A 27922-nucleotide genomic window follows, 5' to 3' on the forward strand; every position below is an offset into this window, starting at 1 on the left:
TCAGAATTTGCAAGATATAATCTTGCAACTGCAAAAAATAAAGTCAGAATTAAAAGATAGAAACTTGCAACTGCAAGAAAAAAAGTCGGAATTGCAAGATATAAACTTGCAACTGTGAGAAAAAAGTTGGAATTGCAAGATAGAGACTTGCAACTGCGAGAAATAAAGTCAGAATTGCAAGATAGAAACTCAGAATTGTGAGAAATGAAGTTGGAGTTGCGAGATATAAACTTGTAACTGCGAGAAATAAAGTCAAAATTGCGAGATATAAACTTGCAACTGAGAGAAATAAAGTCAGAATTGCAAGATATAAACTCAGAATTGCGAGAAATGAAGTTGGAGTTGCGAGATATAAACTTGTAACTGCGAGAAATAAAGTCAAAATTGCGAGATATAAACTTGTAACTGCGAGAAATAAAGTCAGAATTTCGAGATATAAACTTGCAACTGCAAGAAAAAAAGTCGGAATTGCGAGATATAAACTTGCAACTGTGAGAAAAAAAGTTGGAATTGCAAGATATAAACTTGCAAATGCGAGAAATGAAATCAGAATTTCGAGAAATTAAGTCAGAATTGCGAGATATAAACTTGCAACTGCGAGAAATAAAGTCAGAATTGCAAGATAGAAACTAAGAATTACGAGAAATTAAATTGGAGTTGCGAGATATAAACTTGCAACTGCGAGAAATAAAGTCGGAATTACGAGATAGAAACTCAGAATGGTGAGATAGAAACTTGCAATTGCGAAAAATAGAATTGCGAGATATAAACTTGCAACTGCGAGAAATAAAGTTGGAATTGCCAGATATAATCTTGCAACTGCGAGAAATAAAGTCAGAATTGCCAGATATAATCTTGCAACTGTGAGAAATAAAGTCAAAATTTAGAGATAAAAAGTCGCAATTACCTTTGAATTTTTTTATTCAGTGGCAAGAAACAAGCTTCCAGAGTTTTCTTTGTGAATATATGTTAAAATGTAATTTATTTCTGCGATCAAAGCTGAATTTTCAGCATCATTACTCCAGTCTTCAGTGTCAAATGATCCTTCAGAAATCATTCTAATATGATGATTTGGTGAGCCTTGGTGAGCAGAGACTCCATAAAAAAAAACATTAAACAAATCATAATAATTCCAAGCGTTTGACCAGCAGTGTAGGTTTTTTGATACTGAATGTATATAAAGTCAGTGCAGGTTTGCAACAGTTCAGTACTGATTCTGAAAAAAATAGTTTCAGGCCTCTGTTTCTAGTCCGGCGTCCACGCGCGAAGCCCTTGCGTTTGCTCTACGTGCGAGGAGATCCGGGTCGCTCCGGAAAGTGTGGATCCTATCCCAGCTGACCCAGAACTGATGGAGTGGAAAGCTTGCGCTGGAAGCGGGAACAGGTCAAGGTTGGACGCTTAAAAAAAAGAAACCTGTCCAGGGGGACACCACACATTTCCCGAGCCGGATTGTTTGTTGACATCATTCGCTCTCCCGTCTTCTCCTGTCTCCCTCAGACAGTTACTTCGGTCTTACTCGCGGTTCTGTACTGATGATGGTGGTGTCCAGGTATGTACTGCAGGTGGTCAACCGTGTGCATCTTTCGGTTGGCGAACGCCTGCCGTTTGTTTCCCACCTGCGCGCTGTTAACAGTCAGTGTGTTGTAGGACTCGTTGTTGTGGGTTGTTGTGGGGTGCGAATGCATCTTCATCATTTTGTAGTGCCGGTCCATGACCGGCGTTGTCGGGATAAACATGTCCGTCTGGGAAAGCGCCCGCGACATGGCCTTCTCCCGGAAGTTGGAGCGCCGCAAGGAGAGCATCTTATCCGGGGAGAGCAGCGGATCCTGGGAGAGCAGTCGGTCGGCCGACAGCAGCTGCTCCTCGGAGAGGATTCGCCCGTGGTACGGAGACAGACCGCCGGCGCCGCCCGTGTACGAGGACAGGCCGTAGTCCCGGTGCGGCTTGGAGCGGGCGGGCGAGAGCACGTGGTCCTGGGACATGGCGCGTTGGACGCGTTTGGGCGAGAGCACGTGATCTTGAGACATGGCGCGCTGGACGCGCTTGGGCTTCTGGCGCTGCGCGGGCGGATCCACGTTCAGCTTGATCATGTGCGTCTGTAGGTTTCCGCCGCGAGGCGTCAGGTCGGACAAATGGTGCTTCCGTATGTAGTACTCGTCGTCATTGTCACCTGAGAACGAGAGATCAGAGCGGTGCTGTTATACCGTGAAAATAAAACTAACACTTTAGTTTAGGGTCCAATTCTCACTGTTAATTAGTTGCTTACACAGGTAAATCCCAGAGTTAAATGAACTACTCTGCTCAGAGTACATATGGTCCCACTTTAAAGAGTGTTAGGCTGCGTGTCCACCAAAGCGTTTTTTTCATGCAGCTGGCGTATTTTTTCAATTGTTTTCAATGGGAGCGCCGCGTTTTTAAAACACCATGAGGTTAACGAGGCGCTGAGCGCTTTTTTCACGCTTAAGCGCTGAACGCTCGCCGAGAGTTGAAGAATGTTCAACTTTGGGTAAAACGCAGCACTCATCACTGTCACTTTTTACCCAGCCGTCCAATCACAGTGGAGGGGGGGGGGGCGGGACTAATACCACACGACCAACCGCCACATTCTGCTTGTACAACGTTAACAGATGACAACAACAAGCATAATAACGGAACAAAAACAAGAGCCAGAGAAAATATGTTACACTGTATCGACATTTTGATATAGAATCAACACAGAAACAAAATATGTGTGAAATGAGATACTAGTAACACTTTCTCGTATATTCTGTATCATAACAAGCAGTGTCTCAACTGAAAAAAATGCTGCGCTGCCAAAACGCTCTCAAGCGCCCACAGCTGGGCGTTTCCTGCAGAGCGCCTAGTGTTTTCAGCAGGCTAAAAACACTTTGGTGGACACATGGCCTTAAAGTAACTCTGAATCAGAGTTGAAGTTAATGAGACAATTAAGTGATTAATTAAGTGATGATTGAGTATTAGTGATGAACACCTGCTGTTAACAAGCAGAATCACGAAAGGAAAGAGAAACAATAAGAACAGAAAAAAAGAGAAACATAAAGCCACAATTGACTTAGGCCATAGCCTTAGATGAAAAAAATAAAAAAGATATAATGAAAACAAAAAGATAAAAATGACTAAAACTGAACTTTTGAAAAACATTTACATGAATTGAAATAAAATAAATGTTAACTGACACACACGCACATGCACACGCACACACACTATAAACTTCAGTTTATTTTATTTCAGTTAGTTGTCAAGGCAACTTGAGATATGAGAACAGAACAAAATCGGACTGATAATAAAATAACTCTGTTGTTGTGAGTTTGAAAAAACATGAACCCCCCTAAAAAGTGCAGCTGATGCCGAAGCTACAGGTCCTGCAGAGACTATTCTGCTGATGTGCAATGGGGTTCTAAATTGTGTTTTTATGTCTCTGCTGCCTCGCTTTCTCTATTTGTATTGCTCTGTTAATCTTTTCTTTGTTTTTCTCAACAATGGCACAGGAAACACAATGTTTGGACTGAAACCGTTGAGACTATATGATGAGTCTCTGTGGAACAGGGAAATGTGTGTGTGAGTGTGTGTGTGTGTGTGTGTGTGTGTGTGTGTGTGTGTGTGTGTGTGTGTGTGTGTGCGCGAGTGTGTGTGTGTGTGTTTCTGTGCAAGTGTGTGTATGTGTGTGTGGCCCATTTTGTAGTGTTTGTTGTGCAGCAGATAAACTCAAGGATAGGGCACTTCTCCTGAGATGCTGCTCTAGTCTTGTTAAAGCTTCTTTCTAGTTACTCATGAAGCAGTAGGCGTCTGTGGCAGATGTTTGGGATGGTATCCTTTAGGGGTGTAACGGTAAATGTATTCAATCCTGAACTATCACGGTTCGGACGTTACAGTTTGGTTTATACAGTCAGACGACGAATGTGGTGAGTCACAGGCGATCCACACGCCATTCCAGAAGGGGGCGCGCGGTAATGCAACACTGTTTGCTAACCACCAACTTTTCTAAAAGGGTAACTTTAACAAATTAAAATGATAACAAGTTACAGTGTTCTAGTAGCTTCCCCAAAATCCCTGCCCGTTTCCTTTCTGAACAGCCTCGGACAGAGAGCAAAGTTACGAGAAACATGAATGTGTTTGTCAGCGTTCAGTACAAGACTAGATATCGATTCAGCACTGAACTGTTTATCTTGGAGCTAATGAAGACAGGCTTGTGTAGTTCAGAATTACCATCACTGACACGGCAGGGTTTTGGCAGACGAACGGTTTCCAAAGGCCGAATGTGCCGATGCGAGGGCGTGACATTACAGAGAAAAGGTCAGGTGAACAGGCCTAAGGCCTCGCGCTTGCTAACGGTCACTCCAGGACCCCAGAGCTCAATTATACACTCACATAAGAGCGAATCTAATGCCACAGGCTTCAGCTGAGGAATATGAGCTACGGGCCGTCCCGCACTCTACAAAATAAAAGTTATTTATCGGAATCGATGGTTCCATGAAGAACCTTTAACATCCATGGAATCTTTCCATTCCACAAAATTCCATTATGAGCCTCTTTTTGTCTTTCTATTTATATATATATATATATATATATATATATATATATATATATATATATATATATATATATATATATATATATATATATATATATATATATATATATATATATACTTTTTTTATTTTTTTATGGGCGCTTTAGGCAAAATATTTTATAGAAATCTCCAAAAAAGTTGCACATGTGTTTTTTGTTAAGTATCATATTTGATACACCAGGCTTTTATGGCTCATATAGTTAGAGATAATATAGTGAGGATATGAAACTCTCATTCGAGTAGGAAAAATGCCTCAATTTTATTTAGAGGCCCAAACTGAGCAAAAAATATGCAATTTGTTGCAACTGCTGATATTTATATGGCCAACAAGTTAGATGAAATTCTGGAATGTAAATCACTGAGATCTTTATAGCAGTCTAGCAGATACTCACATAAAATGCATATAAATGGAGCAGTCGTCACTATATCTGCCAATAATGTCTTAGTAAGATACTATTTGAATGTTTAGTTTTATGATCAAAGCTCTGTAGTTTTAAAACATATAATGCAATACAATGATGATTGAGAGATGAACAAATAAACCCTTCTCAAAAACCTGATGATCATGTGTGAAAAACTCGTAGATTTTTCAACAAAAATGATCAAGTAACCAAAGTTGCTTCAGTCCGGTAAGTGTTCATCTCGAAATATTATTAACAATATAAAAGTTATTCTATACGTTTACTTTATAAAAATCAGTAAAGATTTCACAGCAAGAGACCACGAGCTGAAGGAGGATGTTTTTACAGCTACACTAAAAAAGTCTTTTACTTGCTAAAAAACTATCAGTCAGATGAAAAAAGTAGATTATGTGCAACAGTCTTTTCAGCAGTTTTGAAAATATTGATCATTTAAGGCCTTATATATTTGTGTATCAAATACGATACAGTAGGATTTCTAGGATTAAACTTACGACAAAGGAAATTGCATGCCATCTTTAAATTGAATGCCACGCATCTCTCTCTCTCTCTCTCTCTCTCTCTCTCTCTCTCTCTCTCTCTCTCTCTCTCTCTCTCTCTCTCTCTCTCTCTCTCTCTCTCTCTCTCTCTCTCTCTCTCTCTCTCTCTCTCTCTCTCTCTCTCTCTCTCTCTCTCTCTCTCTCTCTCTCTCTGCCATACGAAGCGTCTCCCTATTAAAAACGAGACTAATTGTTCTTCATTACTGCTCATTACTCTCAGGTCTGCCTCCCTGTTCGCCTCACAGCAGGTGAAGTCCGAAATTACTCAAACCACACTGCAAACAGGGCTTGTGATTTAAGACTCCAGAAGCACCATTATTTACTCCCCACTGGGAACAAAACCACGTCTAAAGCACTAAAACTGGGTTTGGCTCGCCTAGTGTTCAGTAATATCATTGATTCGACTGCAGTGACACCATCAGATGAGAACAAAACTTCAACCGACTCGAGCTGAATAATGACACTATTGTCTTGTTTATTTGTTTCACAACTGACTAATTTTGCAACATTGACTTATTGATCTGAACTGAATCAACACTGAACCGTCTTGAGCTGAATAACAACACTATTGTCTTTTTAGAGCGGCTTTACAGCTGAATATGGATTTGTTTCTCATAAAATGAAGTTTGCATCATTGATTCTGCTATTTTCCTGTTTATCACGGTGAAGCTGCTTTGAATCAATAGTGAAATAAATAGCAATAAAGGTGACTTTTTCTCGTCTGTCATGACAAGTTTGCTTTTGTGATCAGTGTCGGTTTGCACTTCAGAAAGAAGCTTCTTGGTTTTCAATGTTTTCATTTTCTTCATTTGGTTTTGAATGTCATTCATTTAAGAGCCGTATAGTGGCATCCATCTGATCATAATGGTTTTGGACTATGTTAATGCAGCATGTCAATACTTTAATGTTTAATTTATCCTGCCCTTTATATTTAATGAAAGCCGTCTGGTTATTTGTCATTTAGCAGGTGCTTTTATCCGGAGAGATCCGCAGTGCGTTTATTATGAGTGCAGTCCCTGTGGAGCTGAGCGTCCCGCACAAGGTCACTGAAGTGAGAGGAAAACTTACTCATTTAAGAAACAACCTAATAGGGGTTTAACCCACTGAGATCATGTGATGTGTGCTATACTGGTCAAAAGATTGGAGTTAGAAAGAGAAGACTCTTCTGCTCACCAAGGCTTTATCTATTTGATTAAAAATACAGCAAAACATTTTTTATATTGTTAAACTATAATTTATTCTTGTGATCAAAGCTGAATTTTCCGCATCATTACTCCAGTCTTCAGTGTCACATGATCCTTCAGATATCATTCTAATATGATGATTTGATGCTCAAGAAACATTTATGATTATCATCAATGTTGAAAACAGATGTACTGCTTCATATTTTTGTGGAGATTCTTTGATGATTATAAAAAAAGGATATATATATATATATACACACACACACACACTCACCTAAAGGATTATTAGGAACACCTGTTCAATTTCTCATTAGTGCAATTATCTAATCAACCAATCACATGGCAGTTACTTCAATGCATTTAGGGGTGTGGTCCTGGTCAAGACAATCTCCTGAACTCCAAACTGAATGACAGAATGGGAAAGAAAGGTGATTTAAGCAATTTTGAGCGTGGCATGGTTGTTGGTGCCAGACGGGCCGGTCTGAGTATTTCACAATCTGCTCAGTTACTGGGATTTTCACGCACAACCATTTCTAGGGTTTACAAAGAATGGTTTGAAAAGGGAAAAACATCCAGTATGCGGCAGTCCTGTGGGCGAAAATGCCTTGTTGATGCTAGAGGTCAGAGGAGAATGGGCCGACTGATTCAAGCTGATAGAAGAGCAACTTTGACTGAAATAACCACTCGTTACAACCGAGGTATGCAGCAAAGCATTTGTGAAGCCACAACACGCACAACCTTGAGGCGGATGGGCTACAACAGCAGAAGACCCCACCGGGTACCACTCATCTCCACTACAAATAGGAAAAAGAGGCTACAATTTGCACGAGCTCACCAAAATTGGACAGTTGAAGACTGGAAAAATGTTGCCTGGTCTGATGAGTCTCGATTTCTGTTGAGACATTCAGATGGTAGAGTCAGAATTTGGCGTAAACAGAATGAGAACATGGATCCATCATGCCTTGTTACCACTGTGCAGGGTGGTGGTGGTGGTGTAATGGTGTGGGGGATGTTTTCTTGGCACACTTTAGGCCCCTTAATGCCAATTGGGCATCGTTTAAATGCCACGGCCTACCTGAGTATTGTTTCTGACCATGTTCATCCCTTTATGACCACCATGTACCCATCCTCTGATGGCTACTTCCAGCAGGATAATGCACCATGTCACAAAGCTCGAATCATTTCAAATTGATTTCTTGAACATGACAATGAGTTCACTGTACTAAAATGGCCCCCACAGTCACCAGATCTCAACCCAATAGAGCATCTTTGGGATGTGGTGGAAAGGGAGCTTTGTCCCCTGGATGTGCATCCCACAAATCTCCATCAACTGCAAGATGCTATCCTATCAATATGGGCCAACATTTCTAAAGAATGCTTTCAGCACCTTGTTGAATCAATGCCACGTAGAATTAAGGCAGTTCTGAAGGCCAAAGGGGGTCAAACACAGTATTAGTATGGTGCTCCTAATAATCCTTTAGGTCAGTGTATATATCTCCAACATTTCCAAGATAATAAATGTCATACTGTCACTTTTTTGTCTTTCTTACCCCAAACTTTTTAACTGTATTATATATATATATATATATATATATATATATATATATATATATATATATATATATATATATATATATATATATATATATATATATATTACACATCAAACTGGGTTGCTAATGTAAATGTGAATTTACATTAGTGGCATAACTCAGAATAATTAATAAGATCTCATTACGAGCTTGACTGCTTCTCTTAAATAGAATTAATAAATAGAAAAGGCAGTGATCTCCATATGAATTCAAACATGTCTCCAAAATCATAATCTTGAGCTGCTATGCACATAATATTTTATAACTCTATATGCTTACTGTATGACAAAAAATGTGTCTGTTTTTATCTCTCTCTGCCCTAAAAAAAAAAAGGATCACTGCATGAAACTGCATGAATAAAAAGGTGATTAAATGTGAATAAATATATTTATCAAGCATTTATAACATTGTCAATTAAAAATGCTTCACTATTTGTCAGGCATTGCACTAAAGTCACCTTTTTTATTCACGCAGTTTTAACTGCATATCAATGATTTACAATGCATTTGCAAACAAGTCATTAGTAATTAATGTACATCTTTATAAACCCTTCACAAAGGGAACTTTAATGTAAAGTTTTAGCAGAACAACAACAACTAAGGAACAAAATATTGCAGATTGCAGCCAATACGGAAAAATATTTCTACCTGAAAATATAAGCACTGATAAATGATCATACAACATTTAAACTACATTCTTTAAACAAGTGTGCAATCAGAAATTTTGTTTGTTATTTTAAGTCTCTCTATACTTCCTCATAACCATAAAAGGAAAGCATAATTTTCCTTTGCAGTACACTTTACACTTTTATATTAGTGTGATTGATTCAATGATGAGTAGACATGTATGAAACCTACAGGAAGATATATGGCAAATCATATACAAATCCACCATCTTGTATGATTCTGGTCTCATTTTTAAAGAGATTTCTGCTCATAAATGTATGAAAAGTATGAATCTCTCTCTCACGCACACTGGATGTGTTGTGTACAGTGAGGAAGGGAAGAGTATTCACCTAAGTCTGCTTTAAGGGCCATCTCGTAGGACGGCGGGAGGTGAGCGAGGTTCTGGAAGGAGCGGGAGAACGACATTTCGTACGGCTCCGTCTGGGATGTCAGGATGTTGTTCATTCTCGGCTTCTCTGCGGGGTGGAAAAGAAAAAGAGGCAGAGAAAGATGAAACACATTCGATACTAGCTCTGTGTTTGTGCAAGCCACCATGGCATCTGTCTGAGTGTGTGTGTGTGTGTGTGTGTGTGTGTGTGTGTGTGTGTGTGTGTGTGTGTGTGTGTAATCTTTTTTGAAGAACGTGTTTAATGAGGGTGAGTGTTGGTCCGGGCAGCTGCTCACCCAGTAAAACACTTGTTGGGAATGTAGTTCCCTCATTTTAATTGTGTGCTCATGAGACTATGGACTGCCAGGCCTGGGATCTCCAATCTATTTTCAGTGGCATGTGTTTCTAGACTCGCATACATGACATTATATAGGCACATTATATATGTCACACCACATACACACCGCAAAAAAAAAAAAAAAAAAAAAAAAATAATAATAATAATATATATATATATATATATATATATATATATATATATATATATATATAAAAAGGATATTCTTACTTGGTATTACTCAGATTTTAGTAAAATATTTAAACATTCTTAAAGTAACGAACTTGAGAAGCAATCAGATATTAAGTCTGTTTTCTGGAAAAAAATATCAAAAGTGACTTTATGCTTAAAACAAAATCAAATATTTGCCAATGTTTTCTCTTCTTTATTAATTTCATTTTCTGAGCCCATTTCTTCTTGTTTTAAGTATAAACTCACTTAATTTTGATACCTTATTCAGAAAACAAGACTGAATACCTTAAGTAAATTTGTGCGTCATGTAAATGTATCTTGATTTAAGTAAATAAGTCAAAAATACTAAGAAAATATTTTTTTTTTTTGTTGCAGTGTATAGACATTGTACAAGTACTGTGACACACAGAACGAATGAACACCAACACTGGGAGATTATACACGAGAAATGAGAAATTATACACATGTGCAACATGTGTACTACTTACCATAGTGCTCTATTCTGTGTCCTAACAAACCCAAGTGAGAAAAACAAAATCAGTAACTTTTTTTCTGCAGAATTTTAATTCACGGTGTCACATATTGTAAGGGCCATTCTGTGTCAGATCAACCAAATTTCAGAAACTTGACTGGATACAATTTTTGATTTTGTTAATATTCTTTTCTGAAGAAAGACCAACATAAAAGGAGATGGAAGCCAAAAAAATATTAAATGTCATATTTATATTTACTGATTGATCCACTATTTTTGGAGAGGGCAGTAAAAATGGCACTTTTATCATTACAAAATGATTTTTTGCCCCAATTGAATGCAGTTACCACATTTGGTTTTCAACCATTGAAAAAATTTAACATGGAGCCGCATTGAGATCTCAATATCTCTGGGATTGAACCACATTGGGCCTTCACTCTAAAAAATGCTGGGTTGTGTCAACCCAAATTTGGATCAAATATGGACAAACCCAGCCGCTGGGTTACATTTTTAAATTACATTTTTAACCCAACGGTTGGGTTTGTCCATATTTGACCCAAATTTGGGTTAAACAACCCTGCATTTTTTAGTGTGTTAAAAATGAAGGGTCCAAAGGAAAAGTTAGTTGAGAGGGAAAATCTAAAAGGATACATTTAACAGATGACTTTAATACTTCTTGAGTAACAGGCATGCTAACTTTGGAATAAGAATATTTTTTGGTATTTTGTATGCAATTGTTTTGATAGAGGGAAACAAGATACATTTCTAGTTTCAACATTATTTGTTCTTCAGACATTCCTCTTTAAAAAGAAAAGTATCGGCTGTGTGCAAAAGTGACTGACATTTGGATTTGGACCACTGAAAATGGATAAAATTCAACAACTTTAACATTGAGCCGCATTAAGATCCCAATATCTCTGGGATTGAACCATTGAGGGCCTTAAAAATGAAGATTACAAATCAAAAGCTCGTTAAGAACCAACATCTAAAAGGATATTGTGAAATATTTAATATGTCTAGAGTTACAGGTGCATGTGGAAACTTTGGAAAAATAATATGTTTGGCACTCAGAGAGGAATTTTCTATTCAATTGTTTTGATAGAGGAAAACAAGATAGATTTCTAGTTTCAACACTATTTGTTCTTCAGACATTCCTCTTTAAATGAAAAAGTATCAGCTGTTTGCAAAGTGACCCACATTTGGTTTTTGACCACTGAAAATGTGTATAATTTATTCATGGAGCCACACTGAAATCCTCATATGGGGGCCTTACAAATGAAGACACCAAAAGAAAAGTTTGTGAAAAACAATTATTAATATTTCTTGAGTTACAGACATGCAAACTTTGGGGGAAAAAATGCTTCTCCCCATTTTTGAACTCTCAACGTTGGCATATAATCCAACAAAGATTGCTAAAGTCAACAGATTTTACTGACAGACCTACCAATCTCTGAGTAATAATAAAATAATGATGCTGCCATCTATCTAAAGTCTTTTTTACCCCCCTTTAATCTGGCTCCAAATCTAAGGTGAAAATGGTAATTTCGACACTCTCAACAGAATGGTGGATTACTTGGTAAATATTCAGCTATGACATTTAATATTCTGTCCTTCTTCTCCATTTATGTTCTTCTTTCACCAGAAAAAAAAAAAAAGAGATTAAAATCAAAATTTTGAGCTGTGGACGTCAGGTTGATTTGAGACAGAATGACCCTTCATTATTATTGGAGTGAGCTGATATTAACTCCCTCCAGACCAGTTCGTTTTCAATGATAGCTTTAGCACAAAAGGTTAATTTAATTGCGTATAAAAGCTAATGGTATCGCCGCTCCAAAACGAGAGATGTGTGCTTTGCAGTCTGAAAAGCTTTTTCACACAAAATCAAATTTGGGAATGCAAGATATAGTCAGAATAATTACAATTGTGGCTTTTCAATAACGTCGGCAAACTGTGCAGATCCGATTAGCATACTGTTTTGTTACAGAAACCTCCCCGCTAGCGGGGCCATTTACAGGCTAAGCTTTTAATTTCCTGTCAAGAGACCTTTTATTTTTTTATTTTTTTTTGTCAAAGCCCTGCTTTTTTCCCCAATCAATTTTTTGGTGAAAACCGTCTCTGATCTTGAGGACTGCCGGGGAGTTAAGCATCTTGAGTAATGGAGATTATCAGTGCTCATTTGATGAGGCTAATTATGAAAATCTTTTCTGGAGATAAAATCTAGCTCCATTAATTTCTCAAAATCTACACCACACAGATATTATCCACCATGTTTTTCACACTTCAAACCATCTGGATGTGGAAGACACTGATGTCGTCATAAATCAATTAAACTCTGAGCGTCGTTTCACAACTCCGGACAAAATGAATGAATGAATTACCTGGAAACAAAGGTGTTAAACGACTCACCGATTTTAGGTGTGTGTGACCCAGTGAGATCCAGATGGCTGGTGTAGACGTGTGGATGGTTATCTGTTAAAAGAAAACGAGGGAAAAACTGGTGTGGTTTAATGTATTCCATATGAATTAATCTGTGTGACGGAGCCTGTGCCATTTCGACACAGAAAACACAGCATTCCTGACACTTTATCCATTCGGCAGATGCTTCTGGAAGACAATATGTCTTTGTTTACAGCGGAAAACATCTGTACAGGACTCAGAAGAAGAGCAGAAATCCCTCAAGGCTTATCAAGAACACGTAGAGAAAAGTTTTAGAGAGGAAAACAGGATGGCATCAAAAAACTAAACTGTAAGAACTGCAGCTTTTAAGCCTCAAATAAACAAAAAATAATAAAACCAATTTTGCTCCATTTCTGCTAGACGTCAGCGTTTACTCTTGAAACTGAAATTAAACTAAATGATCTCAGGGATGCGTAGTTGATAGAAGGACTGCATGAAAAGAACCATGATTTCTACATTTTCTGAAGAAGCGAGTGATGTTTACCACATAAATGGTTTTAAAAATACATTAATGTTTTTGAACAAAGTCTCTTCTGCTCACCAAGCCTGCATTTATTTGATCAAAAATACAGTAAAAACATGAAAATTCCGAAATATTATTACAATTCAAAATAACAGCTTTTTATTGTAATATATGTTAAAATGGAATTTATTCATGTGAACAAAGCTGAATTTTCAGCATCATTACTCCAGTCTTCAGTGTCACATGATTCTTTAGGAAGCATTCTAATATGATGATTTGATGCTCAAGAAACTTTTATGATTATTGTCAGTGTTGAAAACAATTGTGCTGCTACTTATGTTTGTGGAAACAATTACAAACTTTTCACCGGTATAGTGTATATGCTGCAGGAAGAGTTACAAATGTCAATACTTTGAGCGAAAACAATTGACCTTTTGCCAGGAGTTTGATTGACAGGCGATCTGACCAATCATAATGCTGAATCCGCCATTTTGTCAGACAAATAAACCAGACAGGAGAGTTAGTAGATTAACGTCGGAGGACTTGAACTTGAAAAATGGTGTGTAATGTGTCTTGATGTCTTTCTGCGGTCGAAACAACATACCTTCTGATGTTCATTCATGTTCATTTTTGTGCTATAACTAGTAGTAAAGAGGAAGAGATATAAGTGCTGAGGAGTAACAGCGATCTGAACATTAAAGAGACACAGACAGGATGTATTGCTGCATTTCTTAAAAAATGACAACATTTGATGGCTGAGACTTTGTTTTATACCAAAAGTAACCTGCTCTGTCTTGTCTGTTGGCGTGTTGTCAGTGTCCTCTTTGCTCTTTGTGTTTTGCGAAGGGTCAATTGACATACTTATTACCATAACAGGTAAATCTCTGAGCGTTTTAATGTTCTGAGGTTTGGAATCACACTTGCTCATTTTTGAGGACTCATAAAATGGTTTTATGTAATGCTCAGTAGGCAAATAAAAGGTTTACACAGTTTCGACAATTATATCTCATTAGCCAACGAGATCTCCGATAAAAACCCAGCTTGTTTATATGTGATTAACATCAGTGACTTTGACCGGGTTTAATTTTCCTACAATGCTGAAGCAAATCAGCAATGGCAGATTATCTGGTTACACAAATCCTCTCAGAGCAGTTCGAGTGAAAAAAGCTTGTAAACAACAACAACAACGTGACATTAATGAGAAGACTCACTGAAAATCACTCTAAAACAAAGATTTACTCTTCTCTCTGGATGTCCCGGCTATGCAACTCAAAACACAGAGAGGAAAAACAGGTTGTGTTTGGTGTAATCAGTGTGCTGCTTTCAAACATCACAGAGCTTGTTTCGGTCTCTTCTGGTTTGTGGATTCGAGGGTGAAAGCAGAACAGACAAGCGCAGGTGATTAGGTGCATTTCCGCAGCAGAAAACACAGTCCAATTACACAATGTAGCGCTGCATGCTAAAGCGGCAGGACCGCTAGCTGCTGTCCCACTCAAACATCCCGCTTTGATCAAGGGACCAATTATCCCGTCTTCACTCCGCTGCGTAAATGAACTTGTTTGGTGCTTTCAGACGGGAAACAGCTTTCTTTTGCTTCACACGTACACACACACACACACACACACACACACTTTGCAGCCTCACTACACCAACCGAAAACTGCTTTTCATCCGGAATGATAAAGAAAAAGTCAGGAGAGCGTTTGAAAGAAAAAAATATCTCTGGATGGAACATTGCTGAAACAACAAAAAGTCAAGCTTTCCGAATGCACGAAAGATGAGACGGGATCAATTAGCTTCAAATGGTGATCCAAAACAACTTCAGCTCGACGTTGACAGGACAAAAACCCATGCTGTCAGACCACAGCAGTCCCTACATGCAATCTGTGCCAATATCTGCAATGCCTTTCAGGGTTACTGGATAATACACATCAAATGAAGCACTACAGGGACTGTCCACTGAAGTATTTTTTTCCACAGATTTTTTCCACAGCGATTTCAAAAACACTAAACCAACCAGCTCCAAGAAAAAAACTTAAACTTTTTGAGGCAAAAAGAAGGTTGTTGGGGGAAAAAAAGCAGGTATGCATATTTAAATAGGTAATGTCTAATTTGCTTATTTAAGCTGCAGTCTATAACTTTTGGCGCAAAACTAGAGCAACTTTCGTAACTTTTGTAACTGCATGCGTCTTGTGGAAGAACACTGTAGCCGGATCTACTTCTCTGTGTTTATGTATATGTCGAGTCACGCAGGTACTGGGCTATTCCTCAGTGGTGCCGACCCGTACAAGTCTAAAATAGTCCCAATATAAACACTATTATAGGTCTACCGTAGTGATTCAGGATAAGACAAAAACACGGTTTGAAACACGGTTTTTCATGATGTCCATGAAAAAAAAAACGTTACGGACTGCAGCTTTAAACATACAATTTTAGAAAACCGGTTTTGATACTGTGGTAACACTTTACAATAAGGTTCATTAGTTAACATTAGTTAACTACCTTAGTTAACATGAACTAAGAATGAACAATACTTCTACAGCATTAATTAATCTTAGTTAAAATTAATTTCAACATTTACTGTCAAAATCAAAGGTTGTATTTGTTAACATTAGTTAATGCAACATGAGCTAACTTGATTTGTATTAACTAACATTAACAAAAATTAATAAATACTGTAACAAATGTATTTCTCATTGTTAGTTCATGTTAGTTAATACAATATGAACCTTATTGAAAAGTGTTACCGTAATTAATCAACTGGGGACTTTATGGTGATCTTTATAAGTTTCTTTATTACAGACAGACAGACAGACAGACAGACAGATTTACTTCTAATTTACAGTATTGAATTGAAAGGGAGATCATTTTTCAATCCAACCCTCATGGGTAGAGTAGTGTTTAATGGGGAATTTGCCAGTTAAACTCAATTTTTAAGAACAAATAAGAAAAAGGTTATATCATCACTTAACAACCTTGCAACTTATGGTAGGTCTGTTTACCTTTGTAAAAAAAACAAACAAAATAAAACAATAAAAAGTTCAATCTCAAATGTTGTCTCAGTTTTTTCCCTACTTTTGGTTGCTTAATAAATGTATCATGGCTCACTAATACATCAGTGAACAAGGGAAAACAACTCATTTTGTATGATGCTGTATCCTAGACCAATGCTGTAGTGCCCACCGAAACATATAAACATTAATCAATTACTGTCACACTTTTAATTAATCTGCCCTCCACCAGACATCCATTAAAGAATGGTGCTCTTCGACGAGACACGCACTGGCTCTTTAAGTTGCTTTCAAGTGGTGCATTCTCTGAATTAACATTTTTTGATGAAGATTCCCAGCCCTGATGTCAAAACCAAATGTCAAACAGCCCCTCAAGCGCTGGAAGTTATTTCTCCTAAAAACAGGGTCACAACCCTCGCCCTCCAAGTCAGTAATGCGACACACATGGGTGTGTGTCCTCATTATACGATCACGCCGAGAAATTAAAATGATCTGTTTCAATGCCTTGTTGATTATAGTTAAGAAAAAGCACCATAATAGTAGTCCACATTTGTACACTAATATTGCAAGTCTTCTGAAATCATTTGATAGCTTGATGAGAAACAGACCCAAATTTAAATTGTTATTCACTGAAAGTCTCTCTCTTATGATGCTTTTTGGAGTTTGGCGGCTTTTGGGAAAGAACAGCATCTCATTTTGTGAAAGTACGAGTTTGGGAAGATATGAGGGTGAACCTATTCCTTAAATAAAATACACAATGCTGTTTTGTATATGGTATTCCATTAATTGTGTGAATCATTCACTGAATTCAGTCTAGCTAAATGAATCCGCACCTAAAAAGGCAGAGTTATTCAACCGACAGTGACAAAATTCCCCAAGGCTTGAACAAAGCTCTTTCTGAAGTGTCCTGTGTGTGGCAAACACTTGTGGATGTTAATCAAACGCTGAGAGATCTCCGAGCGGACACTGAACAACACACTCCAGCTGACCTGATTAACATCATCCTCCTTTCTGCATGGGGAATTTATGCATTTCAATAAAACACACAGCTGAAAATGTGACTAAACGGCTCTCAGACAAGATTCTGAAATAGTGATTTCTCCATCGTACTGTAATAGAACTATGGAAACTTGATATTATTTAGCTATCATGAACAAATGATTTATTTTTGCTATAATGCCTGAATAATTATGCATCACACATTTCACTCTATTCGCTAAAAAGAAAACCAACCAACCAAATAAATAAATAAATAATATTTAGGATAGAGAAAAAATATAATTGTTTTTAGGACCATAAAGCTTTTTCATAAGTTTTTCACCAGAATAAAGCTAAATATAAATAAATAAATAAACAAACAAATAAATAACTAAATACAAATTTAGATAATAAAAATAAAACGTAAAAAACATAGGATCATTAGGCTTTTTCATAAATTTTCACCTTAATAAAGCTAAATAACTAAATTAAATTAAATTAATAAATAAATACAAGTCAATAAATCAGGGTTATTTTAAGTAACTAAAAATTAAATCATGAAAACATTTTTAAATAAAACAAACATTAACTGAAAAAAATATATATAAATAATAAAATATAAAAACTACATTTTCAGCTAGTTGCAAAGCAGCATTTCTTTGTTTTTCAAGTTGAAAAACAAAAATAACTCAAATAAATACAAAAACTTATTAAAACTATGCAAAAACAAATAACAAAAACACAACAAAATTACTAAAACTCAAACTAAAATAAAATAAAAACAGAAAATATAAAAATAAATTCTAATTTAAAATATTAACAAAAACTACTATGCTGCATTCACACCATGTCGTAATTACTATAATTTCTTAATCACAACCTGTGACGTTCTACTTGTGACGTTCTACAAAATTAATCTGCTGTTGTCAGGTGGTACAAGTCGAAGCACTCGGAAAATGACCAGTTTATAAGTTGTAATGACGAGTTTACAGGTGTAAACGAGGTCTAAAACGTTTTGAGCTTGTCCACTTTTAACCACTTCCAGAGGAAGTTGAAAACACATTCGACCGGATTGCTTTCGTAGTGTAAACGCTCATGTGATCGAATGCCTTTCGAAAGACCGACTTCTCTCCGCCTACTGACCTGATGTGTAAACATTATGGGAAGAGCACTATCCAGACGGGATTTAAACTGTCGGCTGAGGACCCAAGTTTGGTTTGAGCTGAAAAACATACCAATCACAATGTTCTCTCTCCATTCCTGATTTCTAACACACACTCATTGCGTTCAGCTGGGTTCGTGGCTTTCAGAGCTGAAACTTAAACTGCTGCTCTCATTTGTAAATTGCGTGAGCAATTATTTTGTCCATTAGACAAAACATCTGAAAAATGCATACATTCACCCACTCATAGAACCTCCCCTCGAAGAAATCAGTATAGAAGTGGTTGAAAGAGGACAAAAGAGACGCATTAAAACACCAGGTGTAAACGTGTATGAGTCTCCCTCGTCTACTTGTGATCCGATCGACCAAAACACACCTTAATACCAGGTGTAAACAGGGGCAATGACACTAAAATTAACCTGGTCACTATGCAAAATACCTAATGCTCTTAGCATTCCCCCCATCCCCCAACCCCATCCTCTTCATGCAAAACATTTTTCTATATTTATCTATATGATTCTGGGGTGAAAAATAGACATGTTTTTCACAAGCTTCACCCATATGTTTGAGCATATGTGTTTGACTTTATGAAAAAGAAAAAAGAAAAAAAAAAAAACAGAAAGAAAAAAAAGGGCAGTTTCCAGGCTGTTCCAAAGCTATTTCTAACACGGTCTTGAGTGTTTTATGTGATTGCAAGGGTGTTTTTTCGTGAAAAGCATCCTACCCCCTTGAGTCGCTATGATATTCTGCTCTCTATATACAGCTCGGCCCCTCCTTCAAAGTAAGTCATCCGTTTGCTCAATGAGTCAAAATGTTGCACTCCTGAACAGGTTAGATTTCATATTCATGGCCTTTACAGCAGCTTTCAGCATCACTTTGGCACAGGAACAGCATCTGTCTGTTGCTTTAAGAGCGAGCGCTCACATCCAGGCCGCTTTCTAAATGTAAGTGCCCTACATTGGCGGTCTGCAGGGGGAACCAGCCATTTCACAGCTCTCAGCTGGCAATGGGGATCAAACTGCTCTGTGTGGCTTTGCCTCCATCCCGCCATCCGGCCTTTCAGAAGAGCTCTAGTTTCTGTCCGGAACAGATGGAGGAATCAACTTGCTTTAGTGTCAACACCAAACCAAAATTGACCCTATTTACTTACTTTCTAAACGCACATTCCTGGTCACATCATGCACAATTCATCAGCGCACAGTATTACAGACGAAAACATTCATCATGGTAGACTTTCATGAAACCAATATAACGAGCTCTGTATCTTCTGAAACAACTTTTATTTACAACATCATCTTTTTTATTATACCCTAACCTGTATGTAATGCCCACTTCTGACAATCCAATCAATTCCTGCAGGATAAAATCTTCTTTCCTGTTTTTCCTGTCAGATTACTATGGAAGCTTGTTTCCGCCACTGAATAAAACATTTTAAAAGATAATTGCGACTTTTTATCTCACAATTGCGAGTTTACATCTCGCAATTCTGACTTTATTTCTCAGAATTGCGAGATATAAAGTCAGAATTGCGTGAAATAAAGTCAGAATTCTGAGAAATAAAGTCAGAATTCTGAGATATAAAGTCGCAATTGCGTCTTATAAAGTCAGAATTCTGACTTTTTTTCTCGCAATTGCGACTTTATATCACGCAATTCTGACTTTATATCTCAGAATTCTGACTTTATAACACATAATTGCGAGTTTATATCACGCAATTCTGACATCTTTTCTCAGAATTGTGAGATATAAAATCTAATTCTACTTTTTTTTTTTTTACCTTAGAATAGTTTATATCTTACAATTCTGACTTTATAACACGCAATTGCGACTTTATATTATGCAATTCTGACTTTATATCTCCCAATTGCGTGATATAAAGTCAGAATTCTGAGATATAAAGTCAGAATTGCGTGATATAAAGTCGCAATTGCGAGAAAAAAAGTCAGAATTCTGACTTTATAACACGCAATTGTGACTTTATTTCACGCAATTCTGACTTTATATCTCGCAATTCTGACTTTCGCAATTCTGACTTTATATCTCGCAATTCTGACTTTAAAACACGCAATTGCGACTTTATTTCACGCAATTCTGACTTTATATCTCGCAATTCTGAGAAATAAAGTCAGAATTGCGAGATGTAAACTCGCAATTGTGAGATAAAAAGTCGCAATTATCTTTTTTTTTTTTTGTGGCGGAAACAAGCTTCCAAAATAGTTATAGAAATAGTTTGCATATGCTTTTTTTGTTGTTTATTCTAGATGAATTTATATATACACACACAGAAATACAAGATACAGTACCATTCAAAAGTTTTGGGTCAGTAAGATTTTTGAAGAAGTTTCTTCTGGCCGTCTGTCGGAAGCTAGTTATTTTAGTTCATAAAGTTTTAAATATGAATATTTTTCTTGTTTGAGGGTGAGTAAATCATGGGGTGAACTATCACTTTAACTAAGCAAATCTCTACCGTGAACTGCCAAAATACAGGCAGTAACATGTCCCAGTATAGTTACATGTCCCACAAGAGACAGTAACACACTGTTACACCACAATAAAGGATGCATATCACTCTGTCCCGGGGCTCTCTGACCACTGTCTGGTTCATCTTATACCGATTTGATAAGCTAATAAGGACTGTTAAAAGATGGACTAATGAAGCAGAGCAGGATGTACAAGCCTGCTTCAATTGCACTGATTAGAGTGTTTTTAGGCAAGGCAAGGCAAGTTTATTTATATGGCAATTCAAAGTGCTCGACATTGAAAGGAATACAAATAATCACAAAATAAAAGCAAGGCAAATTAAAGCAGTTATTCAAAATGCTTTACATAGAAAGGAATTAAAACGTCACACTGTGGCAATTCAAAGTGCTTTGCACAGAAAATAAGCACAAAATAAAAGCAAGGGAAATTAAAACAGTTATAAAGGAATGAATTAGAGTAAAATTAATTAAAGTAGTAAAAAGATGATACATAGAATAAACTTTGTGCTCAAAACACTGGTGTATCATATTTTGCATCTTTCAATTTCCCCAATTAAGTGGTTTATGTTTCTCTCTTACCCGATTCTCAGTGTCATTTGAGTTCAGCTTAGACTCAAAAGGAAGAGTACAGTGCTGTCAGTCGACGTACAGTGGATACTCTGAGATTCTCCCATGATGGTCAGTCTTTTCTGTGGTTTTTCCCTCGGCGCGCCTGTATAACTCTAGATGCTGCTGCCTCCGATCTGGATGAGCTCACATCACATAACATCACACATCAGTTTCTGTGAGGATATGTGCATTCCTACTTGGACATTTTTATCATTCAATAATGATAAACCATGGTTTACAGCAAAAACTCAGACAGCTTTGTCATCTTGTAAAACCAGGCCATGAACAGACTAACAAAGGAGATCAGAGTGGCTAAAGAAGCTACTCGGAGAAGCTGAAAAAAACAGTTTTCATCCAGCAATTCGGCGGCTTGAGGAACATTGCCAAGTACAAGACACCACCCCCACGATCTGTGGAGAAACAACAACTGGCCGAGGATCTGAATGTGTTTTACTGCAGGTTTGAAAAGCCCAGAGTCTCACTCTACACTCGCTCTTACCTGCACTTCACACAAAAGCCGCATTTCCACCGAAATTACCCGGAACAATATGTCTGAGGAACTTTTTTTTTACCCCAGACCTGTTGCTTTCTGCGTTTTCACCGCGGTCTAAAGTACCCTGAAGATTAGGCAAATTAGTCCGGTGACGTAGGACTGCACGCACCGCAACAGATTTTTTAAAATGGTGGTTGAAATGAAATTCTGCGTGGAGTCAACCAATCAAAATGCAGCATGAACTCAACCAATCAGCATGTTCAGTGCTCAAGTCCCACCCCTGAAAGTTCCTGAACTTTTAAAAAGTAGTACCTCTCAAGCAGGGACTTTCTGGGGGGGAAATTTTAACCCGGGACTTCATTTAGACCCTGGTTCCTGCGGTCGAAACACACCGAGTCCCACCTCAAAGTCCCTAGTTCCTGGGAAAAGTTCCTGTGGTGGAAACATGGCTATACACTAACACCTTCTGCAACCCCCCTCCTCCCCCTCCTGCTATTCAACCTGAACTTAAGGTCAGTGTGGAGGACGTGAGCCGGGTCTTTAAAAAAACAGAGGACTAGGAAAGCTGTAGGCCCAGACGGTGTTTCATCTGCCTGCTTAAAAGCCTGCGCTGACCAACTGGCCCCAATCTTCAAAAGATCACTGGATCACTACATCACTTCACACGCTCCACCATCATCCCTGTACCCAAGAAACCAAAAATCATTGGACTAGAGGGACTACAGACCTGTCTCTGTCACTTCTGTGGTCATGAAGTAATTTGAGAGACTGGTGTTGGTCTACCTGAAGAACATCACTGGAACCTTGCTGGAGTTCGCATACAGAGCTCTGAAACAGGTCTGTGGATGATGCAATCTACATGGGAATGAAACAATCTACATCCTGAAACATCTCGACAGACCTGGGACTTGTGCAAGGATCTAATTTGTGGACTTTAATTTGGCCTTCAATACCTGATCTTCTCACAGCCAAACTGACGCAGCTCTCATGCCAACCCCAATCTGTCAGTGGATCACCAGCTTTCTGGCAGATAGGCAGAAGCTAGAGAGACTGGAAAAACTCTCACTATCAGCGCTGGAGCTCCTCAGGGTTGTGTCCTCTCCCTACTGCTCTTCTCCCTGTACACAAATGAGTGCACCTTTAAAGACCCCTCAGTGAAGTTTGCAGGACACCACAGTCATCAGCCCCGTCCACGATGGTGACGAGTCTGCATACAGACGAGAGGTCGAACAACTGGCTGTCTGGTAACAACCTGGAGCTGAACACGCTCAAAACAGTGGAGATGATGGTGGACTTTAGGAGGAACATCCCAGCAATTACCTACACTCCCCATCATGGACAGCACTGAGGCTGCAGTGGAGTCATTCAGGTTTCTGGGAACCATCATCTCTCAGGATCTAAAGTGGAACGATCCCATTGACTTCATTGTAAAAAAAGCCCAGCAGAGGTTGTGCTGTATAGCCAGTTCTCTCGTTAATTATATCCCATCAAGAACCTTATGATCGTCTAATGCAGGTTTATTGGAGGTTCCCAGCCATAGACGAAAAAAAATCTGTGATGTGGCCTTTTCAAATCATAATGCAATATGAAACGCACTTCCATCAGGTATTAGGGAAGCCAGAACACTTAGTATTTTTAAAAGAAAGTTAAAAACATATCTTTTTTACTCTGAGTTACTCTGAACTGCGCTTATAACTTGTCTCTTATATGGTTTAGTATTTCCTATTAGAAGTACTAATTTTACTTTTATGTTTGTCCTTCAGCTGTTTTAGTATTTTATCCTGTGTTGCAGTTACGTTTTTCTCGTTTGATGTATGTTTTTACTGAATGTGATGTCACTGTTGATATTTGACTATATTATTTTTATGAAAAGCACTTTGAACTGCATTTTATGCCTGAAAACTGCTATATAAATAACGTTTTTTATTATTATTATATATTTTTAAAAATAGAAAGTTCTAAAACAGTATCTGTTTGATTTCTTTTACATTATAAATGTCTTTACTGTCACTTTTGAACAATTTATTGCATCCTTGCTGAATAAAAGTATTAAAAAAATCTTACCCACCCCAAACTTTTGAACGCTAGGTAGCCCAAGTACATAAATACAGGCCTAAACATGCATGTTATGAACATGTAGATAATAACATCATTTATATTCCACAGTGAGGACAGAATAAAGCAATCAGACAGGAGTGTTGGGCTGTGAAGCGGGACTAAGCCCCGATCCAGCCGTGTTATCCGTCATTGGCAGGTCTTGGCGTGATGCGGCTGGGATCCGGGTCTCATTTGCTTGCTTGTAGAGATAAGCACAGATTTAATTGATGTCTTCCTCAATTTGAAAGAAGTAACATCATTCAAAACTGTCTTTATCTCTACGCAGTGATTCCTCCGACCGCCGGGGTGCAGCGTGAGCCGACGTGACGTCCTGAAGGAGCTTGAGGAGAGCTGAGATCGTGTTGTGCAAAACACAGCAAAAAAAAAGGAAACTCAGAAAAGTGTGATATGATTTTCATGCACTTTTTATGAGGCCTAACATAAACCTCAGCTAGTGTTTCACATTTCACAAGTGAACTCGAGCGATTTCTATTACTGTCTATGTCAGATCTCTCTCATTCAAGCCGAGGGTCTCTTAAAACGCACGGCACGCAGAGCCGTAAACTCAATCTCGTCCTCCCAACCCCTGAATCTGGAAAAAATGGTCAAAAGATTGCAAAGCGAGTGAATGAAACTCTCGAGCAGCAGGGAATGATAAACTACTTTAATTCTGTGCGGCTTAATCAAAACTTTCCACACTGACACAACAAGCTTCATGTTTGGCTGGAGGCGTGTAATGGCACGAAAATATATAAATGCAAAGTGGATTATTTTCCTGAATTCTGATTGGCCCTAATTTTTGTTTGATTAATTGCTTTGCATGTTTCCTCCCAATTAGGCTCGTGTTTGTGGCACGAGGCTGCGGAGAACAGGCCCGAAATATAAAACAATCTAATGAGAGAGAAATGTCAGGCTTTGTGAAGACGCCGCAAACTGGAAAATTGCACCACAGATCTGTAAATGACTTGGTAATTATGGATTGCCTTTGACTGTGTACTGACATTTCACTGACTAGGCTTGAATGCATAATTTCCATGCTTACATACGGCAGTTGTTTATCCTGCGATAATCACACAAAACCTGTCAAGAACATGTCTGGGTTGTATTACACAGCTCTCAGGAATACTTCATTCTGATTGGTCAATCCCGACACTCTCGGGTCAAATATTTGCTGCTTAATGTTTTTGAATGAAGTCTCTTTTTCTCACCAAGGCTGCATTTATTTGATAAAAAATACAGAAAAAACTGTAAAATTGTGAAAAAGTATTACAGTGTAACATAAGTGTTTTCTATGTGAATATATATTAAAATGTAATTTATTCCTCTGTTCAAAGCTGAATTTTCAGCATCATTACTCCAGTCTTCAGTGTCACATGACCCTTCATAAATCATTCTAACATGAGGATTTGATGCTCAAGAAACACTTCTGATTATTATCAGTGTTGAAATGTCTTCATATCTTTGTGTGACACATTTTTCAGGATTCTTTGATGAAAAAAAGTTCAAAAGAACAGCTTTTATTTGAAATTGAAATCTTTTGTTCTGCATTTATTTGATTTTACTTCAATAAAGCCTTTCAAATCAAAGGAAAATGCACTTATAGCATTGATATACGTGCCTCTTTAAAAGCCACTGTTTCTAAAAATCTTTCAACCACAGAATAGCTATAAATCTCTCACAACACTGTCTTCAATACAGGTCACATCGCATTGGAGACTCAATAGATCCATACTAGTATAGATCACTCAAATTATGTTCGATTACATCACTCCGACATCATTTGACGTCTTGCCTCAAGAGATGGACACACACAAGCTTACCTCCTGACAAATCAACGATTATTGATCAAAACAACACATGTGAATGTTGGACAAGACAGTTAAACTGCCGTCCAATGTCTGACGTCCTGGACAACACTTGCTATTGGTTGATCTCATGTGATTGTGCATTTCGTTCACAAAAATCTATGGTGAAATGTTTGTTAACAACCTTTTTTCCATGACTTAGATGAGACGATGACAAGACGACACCAACGTCATTAAATAATAACTGTGACCATATCAACGTTGGCGAAAAAGACAAGACAAAAATTTAGTTAAAGTAAAAAAAAAAAAAAATCTCTCTTTGTTTTTGTCTAAAAATCTAAAATATTTGTACAAAAATGTGTGAAGTTGCAGCCGAATACAATCCGTAATCTATAAAACATACATTAGTAAAAGAAGTAAAAGCATGATACTTTAGACCGCGATGGAAACGCAAAAAACAACAGGTCTGTGGGGAAAAAAGTTCCTGGGACAAATTATTCCGGGTAATTTCGGTGGAAAGATCTCTCTGACCTTGAATGTAAAGCAGCATTACGTTTATGAACATCAGCTGTAATTGATTGCTTGGGAAATTCTTCTAAAAGCACTTCCCAATAGCTTGCCAAACGTAAAAGCTTTTTTAAAAGCCCCTCACATTCCTGCATGACCTTCCCGTTACATGCCTTTCCAAAAACAGGTTTTTAAACAAGCAGGTTATGGGTCCGGCGATTTATTCGGCGAGACCTAATCAAGTGTCTCCACACACACACACATGGAGGAATGGAGCCAATTAACTCTGGCATGGGAACATTTGTGAAATCTGTGACTGGCAGAAGCGTCCGGCGAGCGTCTCCGGGCATTTATTACGAGGCGTTTGATTTATGCGGCACTATCAGGCTCCCCAGAGCGTGTGTGTGTGTTTCCCCAGCCTCTCAAACACACGCCGTGATGGACCGGGAGTCTTATTGATTATCTGCCCGTATCAGCGCAGACGCCCATAGAGATGAGAGACTCTTAGCGCTTCCCAAACACACACACACAAGCACTCCAGCACTGGTGATAGCAGGCATTAATTAAAGCCTGGTGACAGCAGACAAAGACTTTAGTCTGAGAATGTGCCACTAAAGCACCTTTATTAGCATATTGAGGGAAATAATTGGCACCTTGCAACTGTGGAGAGGCGAGGGGCGCAGCGGCTTAATGCGGTTAACAAGCAGTGTGCTTTGTTTATAATAATACATTTTTATAATATTATTATAAAAATGATACTTATTTTTTAAGGAATATCACACAATTTTTCTTTTGTGTTTTAATTAATGTTGTGCAGCACTCTGCTTGCAAAGGAATTGTCATTTGATTATATTATAAATGATTAATTTAATTGTTAATGTTATGTCTTTGTTCGAATGCCAACGTTTTTGATAATAAATGTTCTAATGATGGGCACCCATATAGGGTCCAATAATGTAAAACAATTAATAATTAATTAAATGGATAAAAATGTATGAATTTAATTAACTAAATATTTTAATAATCAAAAGCCATGAATTATTAATTAAATGGTTAAAAATGTATGAGTTTAATTAATTATGCATGGTTTTTGATTGTTAAAATATAATTAAATAATTAAAATTACAGAATTTCTCAAAAGTAAAACAATTCATAAGGTTTTATGAATTTAACTGATTAGACATAATTGATTAGACTAAAAGTAATCAAAGCATTAAAACGGAATGCAGGAAAATTTTAAACTGAAAAACAAGATTTCTGAAGAAATAAAATAGTAAAAATTGGAATTTGGGGAAAAAAAATAAAAGAATAAATACATATAAAAAATAAAATTATTTTTAAATTGTATTAGTTTCAAGATTTCATTACACATCTACATAGACTAAAATGTTATGTAACCATTAAAACGGTATACCAAAAAAAAAAAAAAAAAAACAGAATCCAGAAAAATTAAAACGAGGAAATGGAATTTATGAAAAAAATAAA

At 37.5% G+C, this 27922-nt stretch overlaps 1 protein-coding gene across 1 annotated transcript in view; it reads right to left on the bottom strand.

Moving 5' to 3' along the window:
• Positions 1 to 1286: 1286 nt before the first annotated feature.
• LOC308687468 (shisa family member 6) overlaps positions 1287 to 27922 on the bottom strand; it is a gene marked incomplete at its 5' end in the record, with an annotated part of 97930 nt that continues 71294 nt past the window's right edge. The window contains 4 exons of the mRNA XM_081360039.1: positions 1287 to 2170; positions 9338 to 9463; positions 10393 to 10413; positions 12783 to 12845. Coding sequence (XP_081216165.1) covers positions 1494 to 2170; positions 9338 to 9463; positions 10393 to 10413; positions 12783 to 12845 — 887 coding nt within the window. The 3' untranslated portion in view covers positions 1287 to 1493. The remainder of the gene's footprint in view (positions 2171 to 9337; positions 9464 to 10392; positions 10414 to 12782; positions 12846 to 27922) is intronic.

The sequence above is a fragment of the Scardinius erythrophthalmus genome, assembly GCF_964197995.2.
Source record: "Scardinius erythrophthalmus genome assembly, chromosome: 1".
Taxonomy (NCBI): domain Eukaryota; kingdom Metazoa; phylum Chordata; class Actinopteri; order Cypriniformes; family Leuciscidae; genus Scardinius; species Scardinius erythrophthalmus.